The sequence below is a fragment of the Nannospalax galili genome, unplaced genomic scaffold (assembly GCF_000622305.1).
Source record: "Nannospalax galili isolate Female #2095 unplaced genomic scaffold, S.galili_v1.0 scaffold339, whole genome shotgun sequence".
Lineage (NCBI taxonomy): Eukaryota > Metazoa > Chordata > Mammalia > Rodentia > Spalacidae > Nannospalax > Nannospalax galili.
The window spans coordinates 1,950,257-1,965,922 of NW_008344185.1; the positions used below are offsets into that span (position 1 = coordinate 1,950,257).

Below are 15,666 nucleotides of genomic sequence, written 5' to 3' on the forward strand. Positions count from 1 at the left end.
GCCTGCATGTGTATAAGTGCACCTGTGTCGTGCAGTGTCTACAGAGGTCAGAAGAGGGCATCAGATCCCCTGGAAGTGGAGTTATAGATGGTTGTTAACCTTCATGTGGGTGTTGGAAACTGAACCCAGGTCCTCTGCAAAAGTAACCACTAAGCCATCTCTCCAGGCCAAGACTTTTTTTTTTTAAATATTATTTCCTGTTTATAGTGTTTACACAACAGAATACTTTGAAGCACAGGATAAATTTCCTTCTGTGATAACCTTTAAACATGACTGATCTAGTAAAAGAAAGTTTAAATGGCCTATGCAAATGGACATGTCAGCAATTGCATCTTATAAACATAAACCCTTCCTCAGTACTTGTCCTGCTCTCTTTCAAAAGGATGTCTACAATCAAAGTTGGGGGTGGAGCCTCCTAAAATTGGTTAAAAATTTAAGGACAAAGTTCTTAGCTAAGACCAAAATGTTAAACATTTTAGCTGAGCCCACTGTGATGGAAAAGCCTTCATCTGGAATATTTCCTGAATTTTATTAAATCACTCATACAAATACATAACATATAATTCATGTATGAATTAATGGATATAAGATACCTGTAGGAGCTTATTTCATTTTTTATTTTTAAATATTTTATTATTTTTATTTTATGTGTATGAGTGTATAGCCTGCATGTATGTGAATGCACCTGTGTTGTGCAATGCCATGGAGGTCAGAAGAGGGCTTCGGATTCCCCTGGAACTGGAGTTAAGGATGGTTCATAGCCACCATGTGGGTGCTGGGAATTGAACCCAGGTCCTCTGCAAGAGCAGTCAGTGCTCTCAACCGCTGAGCCATCTCTTCAGTTCCAGGAGCTTATTTCTTAGAGACTGTAGTAGCAACATGAAGACTTCGAACTTTTTTTTTTTTTTTTTTTTTTTTTTTGTGGTGCTAGGGATCAAACCCCGGGCCGTATGCATTCAAGGCACTCTACCAACTGAGCTATATCCCTAGCCCATAACTTTCTTTGTACTAGAAGTTAAAAGTCTGTACAGTTTGATTTTTGTGATGTAAGGTATGAAAGTCAATGAAGCTAAATAAATGAGTTGGCTTTGAGACTATTTCTGTGATCATAGTTGTGTTGTTTGATGGACTTTGATGGTTCCTGAAATTAGCTCTTTACCTATAGGCTCTTCAGAATAATTTCTTGAAACTATTATCTGTATAGAACTCTGCTCTCATTATCTGACTGAAAACATGGGCTTGTATTGACTCATTACCTGTGGCCAAATGTTAAAGTTAAAAAGTGATTTTTCCCCTTTTAAAATGGGGCCTCATGTAATCTACCTATATAGCCAGAGCTGGCCTTCAAGTACTGATCTTTCTGTCTCCAACTCACAAGTGCTGGGATTTCAGGTGTGTTCCATCACACCCAACAATTTTTTTCTTCACCTTTTTTCTTTTACATAAAGCAATATAATAATTGGGTTTAGTTCTACAATTTCTGGGTGGTCTAGGAAATTAGAAGAGCTGTATTTGGGTGGGGTACTGGGGAAGTGGCCCAGCTGGTAAAAATGCTTGTCATGCTGGCATGAGGGCATAAATTCAGAGGTAGCATGCTGCTGTAACTCCAGTGCTCTGGAGGTGGGTGCAGAGCACAGGTGCATCACCAAACCTCACCTGCCAGTGAACTAACCAGTGAGCTTCAGGTTCTGTCTCAGAAAATACATGGAGACGACAGAGGAAGACACCTGATGTCAACCTCTGGTTTCCACATGTGCATGCAAACTAGCACAGGCATATACCATACACACAATATATGTAACTGCAAAACAAAGATGATTCTTTGTAGAGTAACATCAGTATATAGTTATGTAATAATATTCACATTCCCACTCACCCTCAGTTGCCAAACTTACACACATGACTTTCTCACATGTGTTTTATTTTTCTACTTTTTAAATTTAGGAAACCAGTATTAACCCTAAATTCTGTTTGATTAAGGCAGGATGTAATAAATAAAATACCTATGTTCTTGTTGGGAATATAGATCAGTGGTAGAGCACTTACCTGACATGCAGGAGACCCTAAATTCAATTCCTAGTACTGCCAAAAAAACAAAAACACCAAAACCAACCCCCCCCAAAAAAAACCAACAGCAACAAAGGAAAAAGTTATATTCTTGTAAAGAAGGAAAGGTTAGGAGAAACACTGCAGTTACTGGCACGATTGTCTCTTCTTGAGTGCTTTCACGGAATCTAGTGTCCCTCACCTCTTCTGTACACAGCTGATTCGGGGTAAGCAGAATTTATATCTTGAATGTTAGCTTTATTTTTTCCTTTTTCAGAAGTGCTGTAAAATTAGTTTGTGCAATCACTCTGTCATTTTCAAATGGGATAATGATTTTCAGATGTTTATGTACTATATTATTGAAAAGAATTTTCAAAGAACAGCTTAAAATTTGCCAAACAGAAGCATTTAATTTTATGTGCTGAATCTAAGGCAAAATGTGTGTTCATTTAAACATATACAAAAAATTAATATGGATGGGGAAAAAGTGATTGACCTAAGCATTCCAAAGAAAGCCTTACATTATTCAGGGAAAACCCTGAAAATGGAAAGCAAAACTTAAACCATAATCATAGGAGTTTTGGTATAATGTCAAGGCCATTTCTGCCAGTTATGGCATGTTAAGTATTAATTCTCTGACATCTTGGCAAGTTTGTTCAGATGACTCAACATTTACCCTGAGAGTTCAATCAAATGCTACTGTACAGACATCTGACCTCAGATCCTTCTTAAACTCGTGTTCTTACAGTAACTGTCCCTCTACCTCTGTCCTGATTCCTAAAGGTAGAAGGAGGAAACTCCTGTCTCTGAACTAAGGAGATTTATGAAATCAAGGATTGTCTACAACTGGGGTATGACTCAGTGGTAGAACTCTTGCCAAGCATGTACAAGACCCTGGGTTTGATCACCAGTACCAAAAGGAAAAAAAAAAAAAGAGGGTTGTAGGGCTAATCTCAGCTTTGAGGAGAGAAAATTAATGTTTCTCTTCTTTCTCTTGTAGGTTGTCCTTCTACTCAGGCCACTCTTCGTTCTCCATGTACTGCATGCTATTTTTAGCAGTAAGTACTCTGTGTCTACTGATGGTTGCGTAGGTGCTGTATGGCCTGGCTGTTCCTGGCTGTGGCACATATGGTGAAAGTAAACCGGGTCAGGAAATTGTGCCCCTGTGTTATGTGCCCTACATGGAGACATTTCCTGGGGCACACAGCTGCTGTGCTCTTTGAGCAGGTCACTCACTGGGCTGGTGGCACTGCTGCCTCACTTTCTCTTACACTGTACCCTGGGGAGGAGAAATTTAATTACTGAAAGTGAAAGCCATCGTGGTGGCTACTATTTGAGCAGGGTTTGTTGTCTTTTCATTCTCTGAAACATTTCCCAGACTGCTTTCTACCAAACCAGAGACTTCCCACTTATGGCAGTTGTCTTGTCCAGGTCCAGGTGTGACAGCTCATCTGTAGTCAGCACGGCCACTCACTCTGCTTTATCCTTGTTGATACGGAGAAAAGAGGGCTACCCACACTTTGCTCATCCAAATAGAGATGAGTGTGTTTTGAGACCAAGAGAAGACAAGGTTTTTTAGGGACACATTCAAGGGATCTTTAAAGGCTAATTTTTATTTTTTTATAATATTCTTTTTCTATTTACATAATTACTTATAAAATTCTACGCATTATGGTATAGTCTCAACACCCAGAGGGAGATCTCTACCCTAACAGATCAGCTATAATTTTTGTGTTTTAATTTTTTTAAGGTTTTATATTATTTGTATATGTGTGGGTAGGGACATTGGAGGTCAGAGGAGAACTTGTCAGTTCTGCCTTCTAGCATGTAGGTTCTGGGGACTGAGATCCTTGGGTACTTATGCTTGGTGGTGAGCACCTTCACCTCTGAGCCACCTTATTGGCCTTACTTTTCTTTGTAAGTAGATTTTTATATAATTTGTAGATTCCTGTCCCTCCCCCCTTTTATCACACTAAATACATATGAGTACTTAAAACTGATTAGAATTCCTTTGTTTGGCTGGGCATAGTCACACATGCTTATAATCCCAGCATTTGGGAGGATTGTGAACTCCAGGCCACCCTTGGCCACATAGCAATACGTTGTCTCAAAGAAAAATAAAAGATAATCTATAATGTATAATGTTAAGGCAGACTCATGAGAGTTAATTTGGTCTCAGAATTTGCAGTCAACTTTAACAGACTCTATTTGGAAAAACCAGACTCCCCAAGTTAAAATAATAGAAAAATTGCAGATGTTATATAAAATTCAAATCAACTTCAAACCATTACAAGTTAATTTTTGGCTTCTCCAACATTACTGAAAATTGCAGAGCTTTCATCTTACATTAGTTTAATTTTGTGAGGAAGTAATAGGATACATAGCAGAATTCAGGGCTTCCTTTTTAAGACACACCCACATACTTCTGTAGCTGTCCCATGGGAAGTGACTTAGTTCAAGGCAGTAACAGCAAATACTATAACATCCTGTGTTTATCTTATTAGGGAAAATTAGCATTCTTTCCAGAGGAGCCAACATAATTTTTGCTTTTAAAATAGGATTCTGAGGAAGGCTGGGCACTGATGAGAGCCAGTTATACCCTTGGAACTTTCTCCAAAGCACGGGTCTGTGAACTATACTGAATGGCTTTGGAAGTGTTCAGCCATACTCACTAGGGTCTTGTGGTTTGTTATTCACTCTGTGTGTGTGTCTTCATCTTTTAGAGAGACCTAGGATTCTGTCTTGGTTGATAGCAATCATTTGCATTTTATACATTTTTTTGGACTTTTCTCATAATGTGCATACAGAAAAAGATGAGAAGTGACTGCTACTACTTTACAGATGAAGAGCTAGAGGCTTTGGAAGGGGCTTCGAAGGTCTGGAAAATTAGGAGCACCTACTTTTTTGATTACATGAAAGGGAAGTCAGACAGATGAAATGGGGGAGGGGACATTGCTTTAGGGAAGGCCTCAGTGGAGGAGAGTTCTGTGGATATACAGGAGCCAAGGGGCAATTGGGATATGTACACAGGGACTATTATCTCCACCATATATGGTAACTGGGTCAGTGTGAACCATTTAGATGTAAATTAAAATGAAAGGGGCCTGGGGAGATGGCTTAATTGGTTAAGTGCCAGCTATGTAAGCATGAGGACCTGAGCTCCAGTTGCCAGCACCCATGTAAAAAGTTAGGTTGTGCTGGTGTATGCCTGTAATCTTAGTACTGGGGAGGCAGAGATAGGATTCCCTGGAGCCCACTGGTCAGCTGAGCTGAATGATTGAGTTCCAGGTTCAGAGAGAAGCTGTCTCAAAACACAGGGTGGAAAGCAATAGAGGAAGATGCCCAACATCGACTTCTGGCCTGTGTATATATTTGCCCAGATGCCCAAACCCATATGTACACATTCTCAAACATAGATACATAAACCCTAAAGGGAGAGGGAAAAGGAGAGGGAGGTTGGGCTCTGTCTGTCTAGAGACAAAGGTCTATATAGATGGGTTTGTTATAAAACATGATATTTCTGGAGAAAAGCAACCATGTACTGTTTTATAACCATGACTCTAGGCAGTGGAAACATTTACTTGATTGGGAATGTAGGCCCAGCTTTGATTTCAGCCCTGAATAGAATTCTCCTTGCTTTCCTATTTATATACAACATCTAGCCTCCCCTCCCCAAATTCCTTAGGCAGTGACTCATCGTTTCCTTCGGCATCTTGGCATTACAGGTCAGTCCCAGGTTTCAGTGGCGATACACAGTCATTTAAATTCCCCCAAATTCCTGACACCCAGAAATTAATGGCTAGTTAAAAATGTCTCCTAACACCCATCCTTTGACTATTGTTCTGGTCTGGCAGGCAGCCCAGACCTGTAGTTAGTACCAGTGAGTCAGCACAGAGCAAGTGCTGGTGGGAGCTCAGGGTGGGGCTGCTTTGTCCTTGTGCTTGTGACGTCCCTTGAATTTGGTTGGCTGCCAAAGATTCCAAATTTGTGTGGCTCTTCAGAGTAGCCCTGGTAGAGGGCAGTGAGAAATGTATAAAGGTTTTCCATGGTTCCATCTGACTGAGGTTTACATCACAGCCTGTTACAAAACCTCCTTCATCATCATTTATAGCTCCTTTCCTCCCTGCCACAAAATTTCCTCTTAACCAGCCTACCTCTCCCTGGTGTAGACTGTGTCACTTCCCTACTGAAACCTTCTGATTGCTTCACACCACCCTTTTCTCACTTAGCACTATCCCTGTATCCCCAAAACATTATGGATATTTCATAAAGATGTTTCCAAGCTGTGGAGGAACACTGAGTACTGAACAAATGTTGACTCATGGCCTGTAGACTATTGTAAATTAGGAACTCCATGAATGCTGGAAATGGTGAAATAGAAGTCTAGAGAAGATTAAATTGATGCTTGCCTTACATTCTTCTGTGCTTGTATTGAGTGTGCTATTAGTGTAGTTCAGGGGTTGGCAATGATTTTTCAATAAAAGGTTCAACAAGTATTTAGGTTTAAAAAATATTTCTATTTTGTGTATATGAGTGTATTGCCTGCATGTGTCTAAGTGTGTTGTGCAATGCCTTTGAGGTCAGAAGAGGGCATCAGATCCCCTGGAACAGGAGTTACAGACAGTTGTTAGCCACCATGTGGGTGTTGGGAACTGAACCTGGGTTCTCTGCAAGAGCAGCCAGTGCTCTTAACTGCTGAGCCATCTCTCCAGCCTGTATTTAGGCTTTCTAAAAATGTTATTCTTCCTTTCTAAAAATACCGCCCCCTACCCCCTTACAGTGTTAGTGCTCAAACCCAGAGCTCCTCCCCTATATACCAGTCAAGTACCACTGGACTACACCCTGTGCCCAAAAATAACTCATTAAAAATGTGAGTTGATGCCTTGACTCTAGTCTAAAATAGGAAGTGGGGGAACTAAACCTCCTTATTTTAAGAATAGAGTACTGAAGAAAGTATGCGATAGTAACAGCATTTTATAGTAACAGATGTTAACAAAGTCATAGGAAACAAAAAGGAAAAAAACAGCTTCAAAAAGTTCAAGTCTATTTCAGTGTGAGATAGTTATCTTTTAATGGAAACTAAATGTTTCAAAAATTTTAGCCAAAAATGGTTATAACCTTAAGTATAGGGGCTGCTGTAATCAATTACTGTAGAGCAGATAGCTTATGAGCAGAAATGTATCCTCCACAGTTGTAGGAGTTGGTAATGTGTGGAAACAGGAGCCACATGACCAGGCGCTGGTTAGGACCTTCTTCCTAGCTGTGTACTGTTCGCTTCTGCTGTAGCAAGGGAGCTTCTGGGTTCTGTCTAAGAGTGCTAACCCATTTATGCGGGTTCTGTGTCCATGACAATCAGCTGCCAAAGCCCGTCTCCTAATATCACCTTGGGAGTTAGGATTTTGGCCTGCTAATCTGAGGTCCAATTTCCCTTAGTGATGATGGAATAATGAAAGAATGCCTGAATGGTGTCACAGATGTTGAATTGGTTAAAAAAAAAAAAAAGGAAAGAATATGCGTACTGAATTCTTTTTCAAATGTGGCCCTGTCCAGTGGAATCTTCATTTATTCTAAGTCTCTGTGCACTGTGTAAAACTGTGGGCTGGTCAAAGTCTGAATTGCCAGTGTTGTACTGTTGAGGGGAATTTGGAAGGCCTCTGCATGTCTGCCTGTAGGTGAAATGGCCACTTTCTTCCCTCCCGTTCTTTAGGCATAACCATTGGTTATTTTAGGCAAACCAACCCCTAAGGAATACAAAATTGCCTATATAAATCTCTCAAATGTCCCAGAGCAGTTTTTTCCTTTAAAAATCCCTGCAGAGCAGCTTGTCATTTTCTCCAGTAGCTTGACAGAGGCTTTGACCCTGCAGTGAGCAGAGAAATTCACCAGCATTTTCTAGAACCCTCCCTGAAGAGTAACTCTGGAAGCAAACAGTGCTTTTTTTGGAGAGGGGGCCCATAGCTAGAACCTTTCCACAAGGCCAGTAGTGAGTGATGCTGCTTCACTGAGGGCAATTCTGGAGGGACTTGCTAAGGTCAGCTCACCAGCTGGTTTCTTCTAAAACTTGGCTGGTTTATACTTACTGGTGCTCTGTGATTTGCTGGAATCTTGTTTTTAAGTCACTGAAAAGACTGAAACATGTTTCTATTAGAATGAGAAGGAGGAAAGAGAAATGCTTGGTGGCAGTTTCCTTGTGAGGCTTGAGGTTGGCAGCATTCATCACGGCAGCCTTCTACAGTGTGTGTGTGTGTGTGTGTGTGTGTGTGTGTGTGTGTGTGTGTGTGTGTGTGTGTGTGTGGATGGAAATGCAGAGGGAAGCATGTCAAGGGCAGTGAAGTATATATAAGCTGTATCTTTTGTTTTTCTTTCCTTCTTTCTTAACCTGTCTCCTGGAAAACCACATCTCTTTCTAGTTCTAGAGTTTTCCTGTCAGCAGGAATGACAGTACTGCCAGGCCCTGGTGTGGCTTTTACAAACATTACTATCTGCAGGCTACCTCTTTGGAAAGAAAATATTGCTAGAGTGGTTTTGGGAGTCCTAAGTGAGGTTTGCCTGTAGTAGTCCCATCTCTTGTTTCCCTTTGGCCTAGTTTCTCCATTGCTGTGACAAAACACTGACTAATACCAACTTGGAGAGGAAAGGGTTTATTTAGCTTACATATCCCGGGTCACAGTTCATCTGGGAGCCCAAGGTAGGAACTCAGGGCAGGAACCTGGAAGCAGGAGCTGGAGTACAGGCCATGGAGGAACACTGCTTACTGGCTTGCTCTCCTGGCCCTGCTCAGCCTGCTTTCTTATCCAACACAGGCCCACCTGCCCAGGGGTGGCACTACCCATAGTGGGCTGGGCCCTCCTACATCGAGGCTTTCTCAACCCAGGTGTGTCAAGTTGACACTAAAGCTATCAGCACACCCTTAGATCAGAAGTATAAAAGGCGTCTTAAGTCCATTTTAGAATGGACTCCTCCCCACCCCCACCCCTGGCCTTAGCAGAGATGGACAAAATTCTCCCTAAGATGTCTCTATTTGTTTGGTATTTTAATTCCTAGGTGTTTTTATTGCCTGAATAACCTGTTGGCAACAGCTGAACTTTGTTAGAAATAACCAGGGTCTGGCTTCAGTTGTAGCCAAGGAACTTTTCTTTGAAATGAACTTAATAATTAAGGTGGAAATAATGGAAGTGACTTTTGAGATGAGACTATTTTCATTGTTTGAACAAACAAAAATGGGGGTGGGGAGACCTCTCCATGGAGAGCCAGCACACTTTAGCTAGCTAGTAAGTCACTCAGTTAAACAACTGGTGTGGTATTTTATAACTAGATGTTTACACTGTGCACTTGATAAAATTAGACAACCTTTGGGTCTTTGCCAGCTCCTGAGAACTGAATACCTACAGCAGTACCCAAAGAATAGGGGGTAGATATGCATCTATTTTAAACAAGCAGTGTCAATAAGCTGAGCCATGTAAATCGTTTCTGAGGACAGCAAGTCTGAGTCATAAATTATTGTACGGATTTTGTGTGTGTGTGGTGTGTGTGTGTGTGTGTGTGCCTGCGCACACTTCCGTGTCCTTAGGAATGCTGTCTTACTTTTCTGTTGCTGTGATAAAAGCACTGACCAAAGCAACTTATAAAAGGGTTTATTTAGCTTAGTTCCAGAGGAGTCAAGAGTCCATCATGATGGGGCGGCATGATGGCAAGAGGCGGCCAAAGGAGAAAGTAAAAGCTCACATCTTCAAGCAGGCAGAGGAAGCAAAAGACTGGAGATCTGGCAAGGCTTTAAGAACTCTCAAAACCTGCCTCCAGTGACTTGCTTCCTCCAGCATGGCCACACCTCCTAAAGCCTCCCCAAATAGCACCACCAAATGAGAACAAAATGTTCAAATACTTGGAGCCTATGGGAGACAGTCTCATTCAAACTGCTATAAATATTATCTACCTTCTTTGAGACAGGGTCTTCACTGGCCAGGAGTTCACCAATTAGGTTAGACTGGCTAGCCAACAAGTCCCAGGGATCCTTCTGTCTCTGCCTCCCCAGTTGTGATTAAAAGTGCATGCTATCGTACCTGGCTTTTTTATGGAGGTGTTGGGGGTCTAACTGATGTCCTGTGCTTCCAAAGCAAGCATTTTACAGACTGTGCCATCCCCCTAGCTTGCAGATTCTTTAAATGTTAGAAGTTCCTGGGGGGGGGGGGGCATAACAGGCTTTTGGCACCCAAGGTGGCCTGGAACTTTCCATACTCCTACCTCAAGTCTCCCGAGTGCTGAGATTATAGGCATGCAATGCTAACCACCTACATGGTCCAAAGCAGGTATTATTTTTTAATGAGAAGTGATTCACTGAAGAGTTTCTTCTACACCAAAAAATCTTCACATTTTGATGTACCCAAAAATATGGGAAAGGGGATATATTCAGATATAGAAAAGAGTACATACAAATTGGGAGGATAAATTCCTTTGCTGGATCCCAACTACACTGTAACCTGTATTACTTGAGCAGATTATATTTAAATCATCTCATTTGCTGTTAAGTAGTTTGAACCTAGGAGAGCTCTGGGATAAACTGGTGAGTTAAGTAGCCTCTAGATGTGCTGGGCAAGAAACAGAAGCCTAGAGCAAGGGCAACTGTTGTCAGAATGCTAGCAGTTCATTGTAAGAATAGAACTAATGACAACACTGTCCTTGACTATCAGAACTATGTATAACCCAGACTGCAAGGGAAGGAACTACCCTGAAATCTTGTCTATAAAGTGCAAAGAGTGAAGTCCTGCATGGAACAGCCAAGTAGGTAATAAATTCTTCTAAACACGTTACTAGGGTGGTATTCCATCTATAATTTGATAGTCTAAAGGTCTGGAGATACTCAAACACTTTCAATTGACTTGTTAAATGCCTTTTTTTTTTCCTTTCCACTCTTCTGTTACTAGCTTTATCTTCAAGCTAGGATGAAAGGAGATTGGGCAAGACTCCTACGTCCCACGCTGCAGTTTGGTCTTGTCGCTCTATCCATTTATGTGGGCCTTTCTCGAATTTCTGATTATAAACACCACTGGAGTGATGTGTTGACTGGACTCATTCAAGGAGCTGTGGTTGCAATATTAGTGGTAAGTATACTGAGCAGCATCCCATATCCTGACCGTGCTAAACATTTGGAAAAATAGGTAGGAAAAGAAAAAGTCCCCAGTGAGACCTGACAAGGCAGAAAATGTGGCTCAGCAACTTGTGGGTAAGATGCCCTTTGTTATTCAATACTATTTTGGGATAGACAGACAAAAATTAGGTAACTTTTTGCAAATGTTGTAAAATTCTTAGTATTTTTATTGTTAAAGCCTATGGTTATAGACAGTTTTCTTTTGGTATGAATTTAAAACTAATTTACTTAAAAGCCGGGCGTGGTGGTGCATACCTTTAATCCCAGCACTTGGGAAGCAGAGGCCAGTGGAACTCTGTGAGGTCCAGGCCAGCCTGGTCTACATAGCGAGCTCTAGGGAGACCCTGTCTCAAAAAGACAAAAACAAAAAACAAAAACCCAACAACAAAAAAACCCTTAATTTACTTAAATAACTCATTAAGTATTGGCAAAATGAAGCTGTTTACCAAAGGCATAGTAAGCAATTATTTGGAATAATTTCCTTTAAAATTCTTTTCCACTAGTTGTTTTTTATACTCTTAATTGCTTTCTGAAGCTTTACGTATGTTTAAAACTTGTGTAAATTATACCATTTCATATTTTGTCCTGTTCTAAGTATAACCTGTTCTGTATATATAGGCTGTGTATGTATCAGATTTCTTCAAGGAAAAAAATACTTATAAACAAAAAAAAGAGGATGACTCTCATACAACTCTGCATGAAACAGCAACTACAGCACATGATTATTCGAGCAATCACCAGCCTTGAAGGGTGGCAGATGAAGCTGGCCTGCTTTCTAGAGGATGCCAAATGCAAACAGAGGCAGAAGGAAGTGTTTCTTCCTGGTGTACAGGCCACTATGGGACTGCTGCTGCTGCTATACCTCCTGGATACCCACTTCACCCATGTATATACTTACACTTAACACAATGAGTAACAGCTCTAAGTTCATTAAAAAAAATTTCAAGCCTTCCACTAAAACAATGCCCTACCTGTACATTATTTTTTATTAAAAGATGCTATGTACATATGTGTATGTTATATACCTTAGAATGATGTTTGATTGAAATATAATAAAATGCTTGAGTACAATGGGCTTGAGATGGAAGAACCACTTTGACACTTGTATTTGTAGTCACTGTAACCAGAGGCAGTGAGTAGTTTAAAATCTCACATTTCTTAAGGTGACTCTATAAGTAGAGGCTGGCAGCAAACACAATATCCCTCTTGATTTTAGTGATTCCTAGAAGAAAAGAAAGTAAGGATTAAACTTTCAAGACCACAAAGCATGTAACTTCCTTTTACTGGGGTTTTAAAGATAGCACAGTCCTGATAAATTGATAAGAGAAACCAAAATAAAAAGCTTGTTATCCTAAAAGATTCCTAGAGGCATTTACAGTCACCTGAAGGAAACTTGGAAGCCAGATTCTTATTCTTTTGATTGCCAACTACAACTATGTGTGTGGTGTGGGTAGGTACCTAAGACTATTAGAAAAGATCATCTGGAAAAGGACTAAGCTGTTGGAGTACTGATCTAAAGCATGTATCTTTTTATCAGAAGACAGTATTGTTTTTAGCTACCATGTGAAAATTCTTTTTATACTAAAGTAGGAAAAGTATAAACTTTGTGTGGAAATGTAAGGTAGTTTTTATACACTTAAGTTGTTAGCAAAAAATCACTAACTAGCATGGACTGACTTTAATAGTCTTATCTTGGCAGGTGGAGATGTTAAGCTACTTACAAGCTATACTTAAACAATATCCCTTGCTTGGTTTAGCCATCCTTCCTGGTCTGAGTTCACTGCATCCCCCTTGCTACTCTTCAAACTTGCCCCCAATGCAATGAGAATTACATTGTTATTGTCGAAGTCAGCACATACCACTCTGGCACTCCAAATCTCCATCACCAGAGAGTAAGGCTAAGACTTACTACATGTTCATTTCCCTCCAACCCAAACTTCTACTCACTGCTCACTTTGCTCCAACACACTAGCCTCCTGCTATTGCTCAAACATTCCAAGCGTACATAAAAGGCCCTAAATGCCATCTTCTGTATGGAGGCTCCAGGCTACTATCTTTTCCCATTTTATTCTTGCAGACTTGATGACCATCTGATACATTCTATTGTTGACTTGTCGATCTTTCTCACACAAGATAAGCTCCACTGAAGCCTAGAGTATCTTTTTGTGCACTCTTAGAGTTGTGTCAAGGGCTCAAATCTAAAGATTTATCTAAATTACTAGAAAAGGCTTATAAACAGGCCACCAACCTTCCGCAAACTTGTTTTCCAGCTCAGTATTTCCAATGGCTTTTGCCGCCTGACACATTTGTCGAAGGAGTTCTTCCAGGCGCCTCATACAACGAATTATGCTGCCTGGACAGAAAAGGAGTGAATGGATCACTTGTAAAATGGATGCAATCAGGAATAGAACATTTATTATGATGGACATAAGGCAGTTAAAAAGGCACATACTTCTCATGAAGTCAATAGGCTAGCAAACTTGACCAGCTGTCTGCTAGGCACTAAGATTACACAAAAGAAAGATTTTATTAATACATTCCACTTCCTTTTAGAGGAGGGGAAACCTGGTTTGCAGAGCAAAGCACAACTTTGGGAAAGGTTGGCAAGCATGGCATCTCATCTGAACCTGTAAGAATAGGGGAGTCTGTCAGGCAGGGACAAGTTCACAGATAGTGGAAAAAAGCCTCACAAAGTATAGATTATTCAAGAACCCTGGGTGTGGCCTGCTCAGGATTCTGGATATCATGCATATTAATTACTCTGTGGAGAGAACAGGATTGGGTATGTCATCTGAATGATGCAACCATTCACACTGACTTTGTAAACAGTTTCCTCAGTGATTTCTTCACACAGTGTGTTCTCAAAGTAATACAAAGAAAAAATGAACCTTTCCTCCATGGATCTCAATTCTAAAACAAGTGTCTGTATCAAAGCTGAAGCTGTGGGCACCACCACTTGTCAGACTTGTTTGCAAGGTGGGAATTGAGATCCTTTCTCCAAGTGTAGCCTGACTCTGGGGAGTCCACTTTTAATGCCTAGAATACATTAGGAATGCCAGTTCTCTAAATGCAAGGTGCAGGAAAGGTGGGCCACATTTTGACTCCTTGCAACACTGGAATTATTAACATCAAATTTTTAATCACCACTCAATGCTGAAGGCTCTTATTGTTTAATCCCTTCCACATTATGCTCCAGTTTACCCAAGTGGGAATAAACAACTGAGATTCAACTCAAGGAAGAATCAAAACACACGGAAATGTGTTAAGTTTCAATGGTAAATGTATAAAACTGGGTTTCAGGTTCTTCATGGTTTGTAGTAGTATAAGCTTAAAAGCGTCGTACATGTCTAACAATAGGAGATTGAGAAGTTATGCAGATCAAGTGTGGATACTAGTTCCAGAAAGGAACTGTGTGGACAACGGACAAGATGGGTAGCTTCTCCTTTCCTCAGTTTAGTGATCTGAAAACTGACCACCATAAATTTGACTATGTAAAAAAGTTCCTGTTAGAAACTGTCCAGTGTTAAGTATCAACAAATGCAAGCTGATCTTAAATGTGAGCATTTACTGTAGTAGAAGTTCCCTGGGGGAAGACAGTAAACAGTAAATCTGCTTTTAGGTTATTATGAAATCCTATAGCCATTTCTCTTTATTCCACTTTAAATACTATTTGATCTTACTGGCCAGTGACACATTGCTTTTCTTCTTGATGACTTCTTTCTGGTCATCTGTATTATCTTCTTTTGAGTTATAAATGCTAGAATGCCTTAGATCTTAAGTCTCAAGCATTATTTCCAAAACGTAAACTGGTAACAAGGCACAGTGACAGATGCCTGTAAACCCAACTGCTTGGGAGGCCGAGGTCAGCCTGGACAGCATGGCAAGACCCTGTCTCAAACTGAAAAACAAAAAGGGCTGGAGAGTTAGCTCAGCAGTAGTGTGCTTTCCTAGCATGTGCAAGGCCCCAGGTTATACCCTCTGTAAAATAAACCACTTTACTGTTCCTTCCTAATCTTCACTAACCTTTGAGAAACTTCAGCTTACTCATTTGTAAATACACATGCCACTTCACCTGCTTATTATGAGCTATAAGTAAGACAGTACAAGTAAAGTGCTTTACAGAAGTCCATAACACAACAGGACTTCAATATAGGTTGGCTAGACTTGTTACTGTTGTTCTCGGATTTCCTAGGAATGCTGTTTTAATATTGCCTCACAAGAAGAAGAAATCCCATTTCAGAAGCTTCTGGACATCTAAGGAACTGGAATAGAAATGGTCACAAATATGGAACTAGATATTAAGTATTTAAGCAAATTATTCAGAAAGAATTAAATCAGGTGGTGGTTTAAACAGAAACATACAGCACTTTAGGAAGGAGCAGAATAGGTAGGCTCGCAGGGTGTGTAGGATTGGAATGCAATCTTTTTCAGTCTGCCACTATATAGGGCATCAAAAAGTGAGGCACTGTCTCAAA

The 15,666-nt window shown here is 40.5% G+C and overlaps 2 protein-coding genes across 3 annotated transcripts in view; one reads left to right on the forward strand and one right to left on the reverse strand.

Moving 5' to 3' along the window:
• Plpp1 (phospholipid phosphatase 1) overlaps positions 1-12,198 on the forward strand; it is a 77,214-nt gene extending 65,016 nt beyond the window's left edge. For both annotated transcript variants that reach the window (XM_008840388.3, XM_008840389.3), the window contains exons 4-6: positions 3,047-3,104; positions 10,968-11,144; positions 11,810-12,198. In XM_008840388.3, the coding sequence (XP_008838610.1) occupies positions 3,047-3,104; positions 10,968-11,144; positions 11,810-11,938 (364 nt within the window). In that variant the 3' untranslated portion in view covers positions 11,939-12,198. The remainder of the gene's footprint in view (positions 1-3,046; positions 3,105-10,967; positions 11,145-11,809) is intronic.
• Positions 12,160-15,666, reverse strand: part of Mtrex (Mtr4 exosome RNA helicase) — an 87,667-nt gene continuing 84,160 nt past the window's right edge. Inside the window, exons 26-27 of the mRNA XM_008840387.3 lie at positions 13,440-13,544; positions 12,160-12,413 (exon numbers count right to left, since the gene is read on the reverse strand). Of these exons, the coding sequence (XP_008838609.1) occupies positions 12,361-12,413; positions 13,440-13,544 (158 nt within the window). The 3' untranslated portion in view covers positions 12,160-12,360. The remainder of the gene's footprint in view (positions 12,414-13,439; positions 13,545-15,666) is intronic.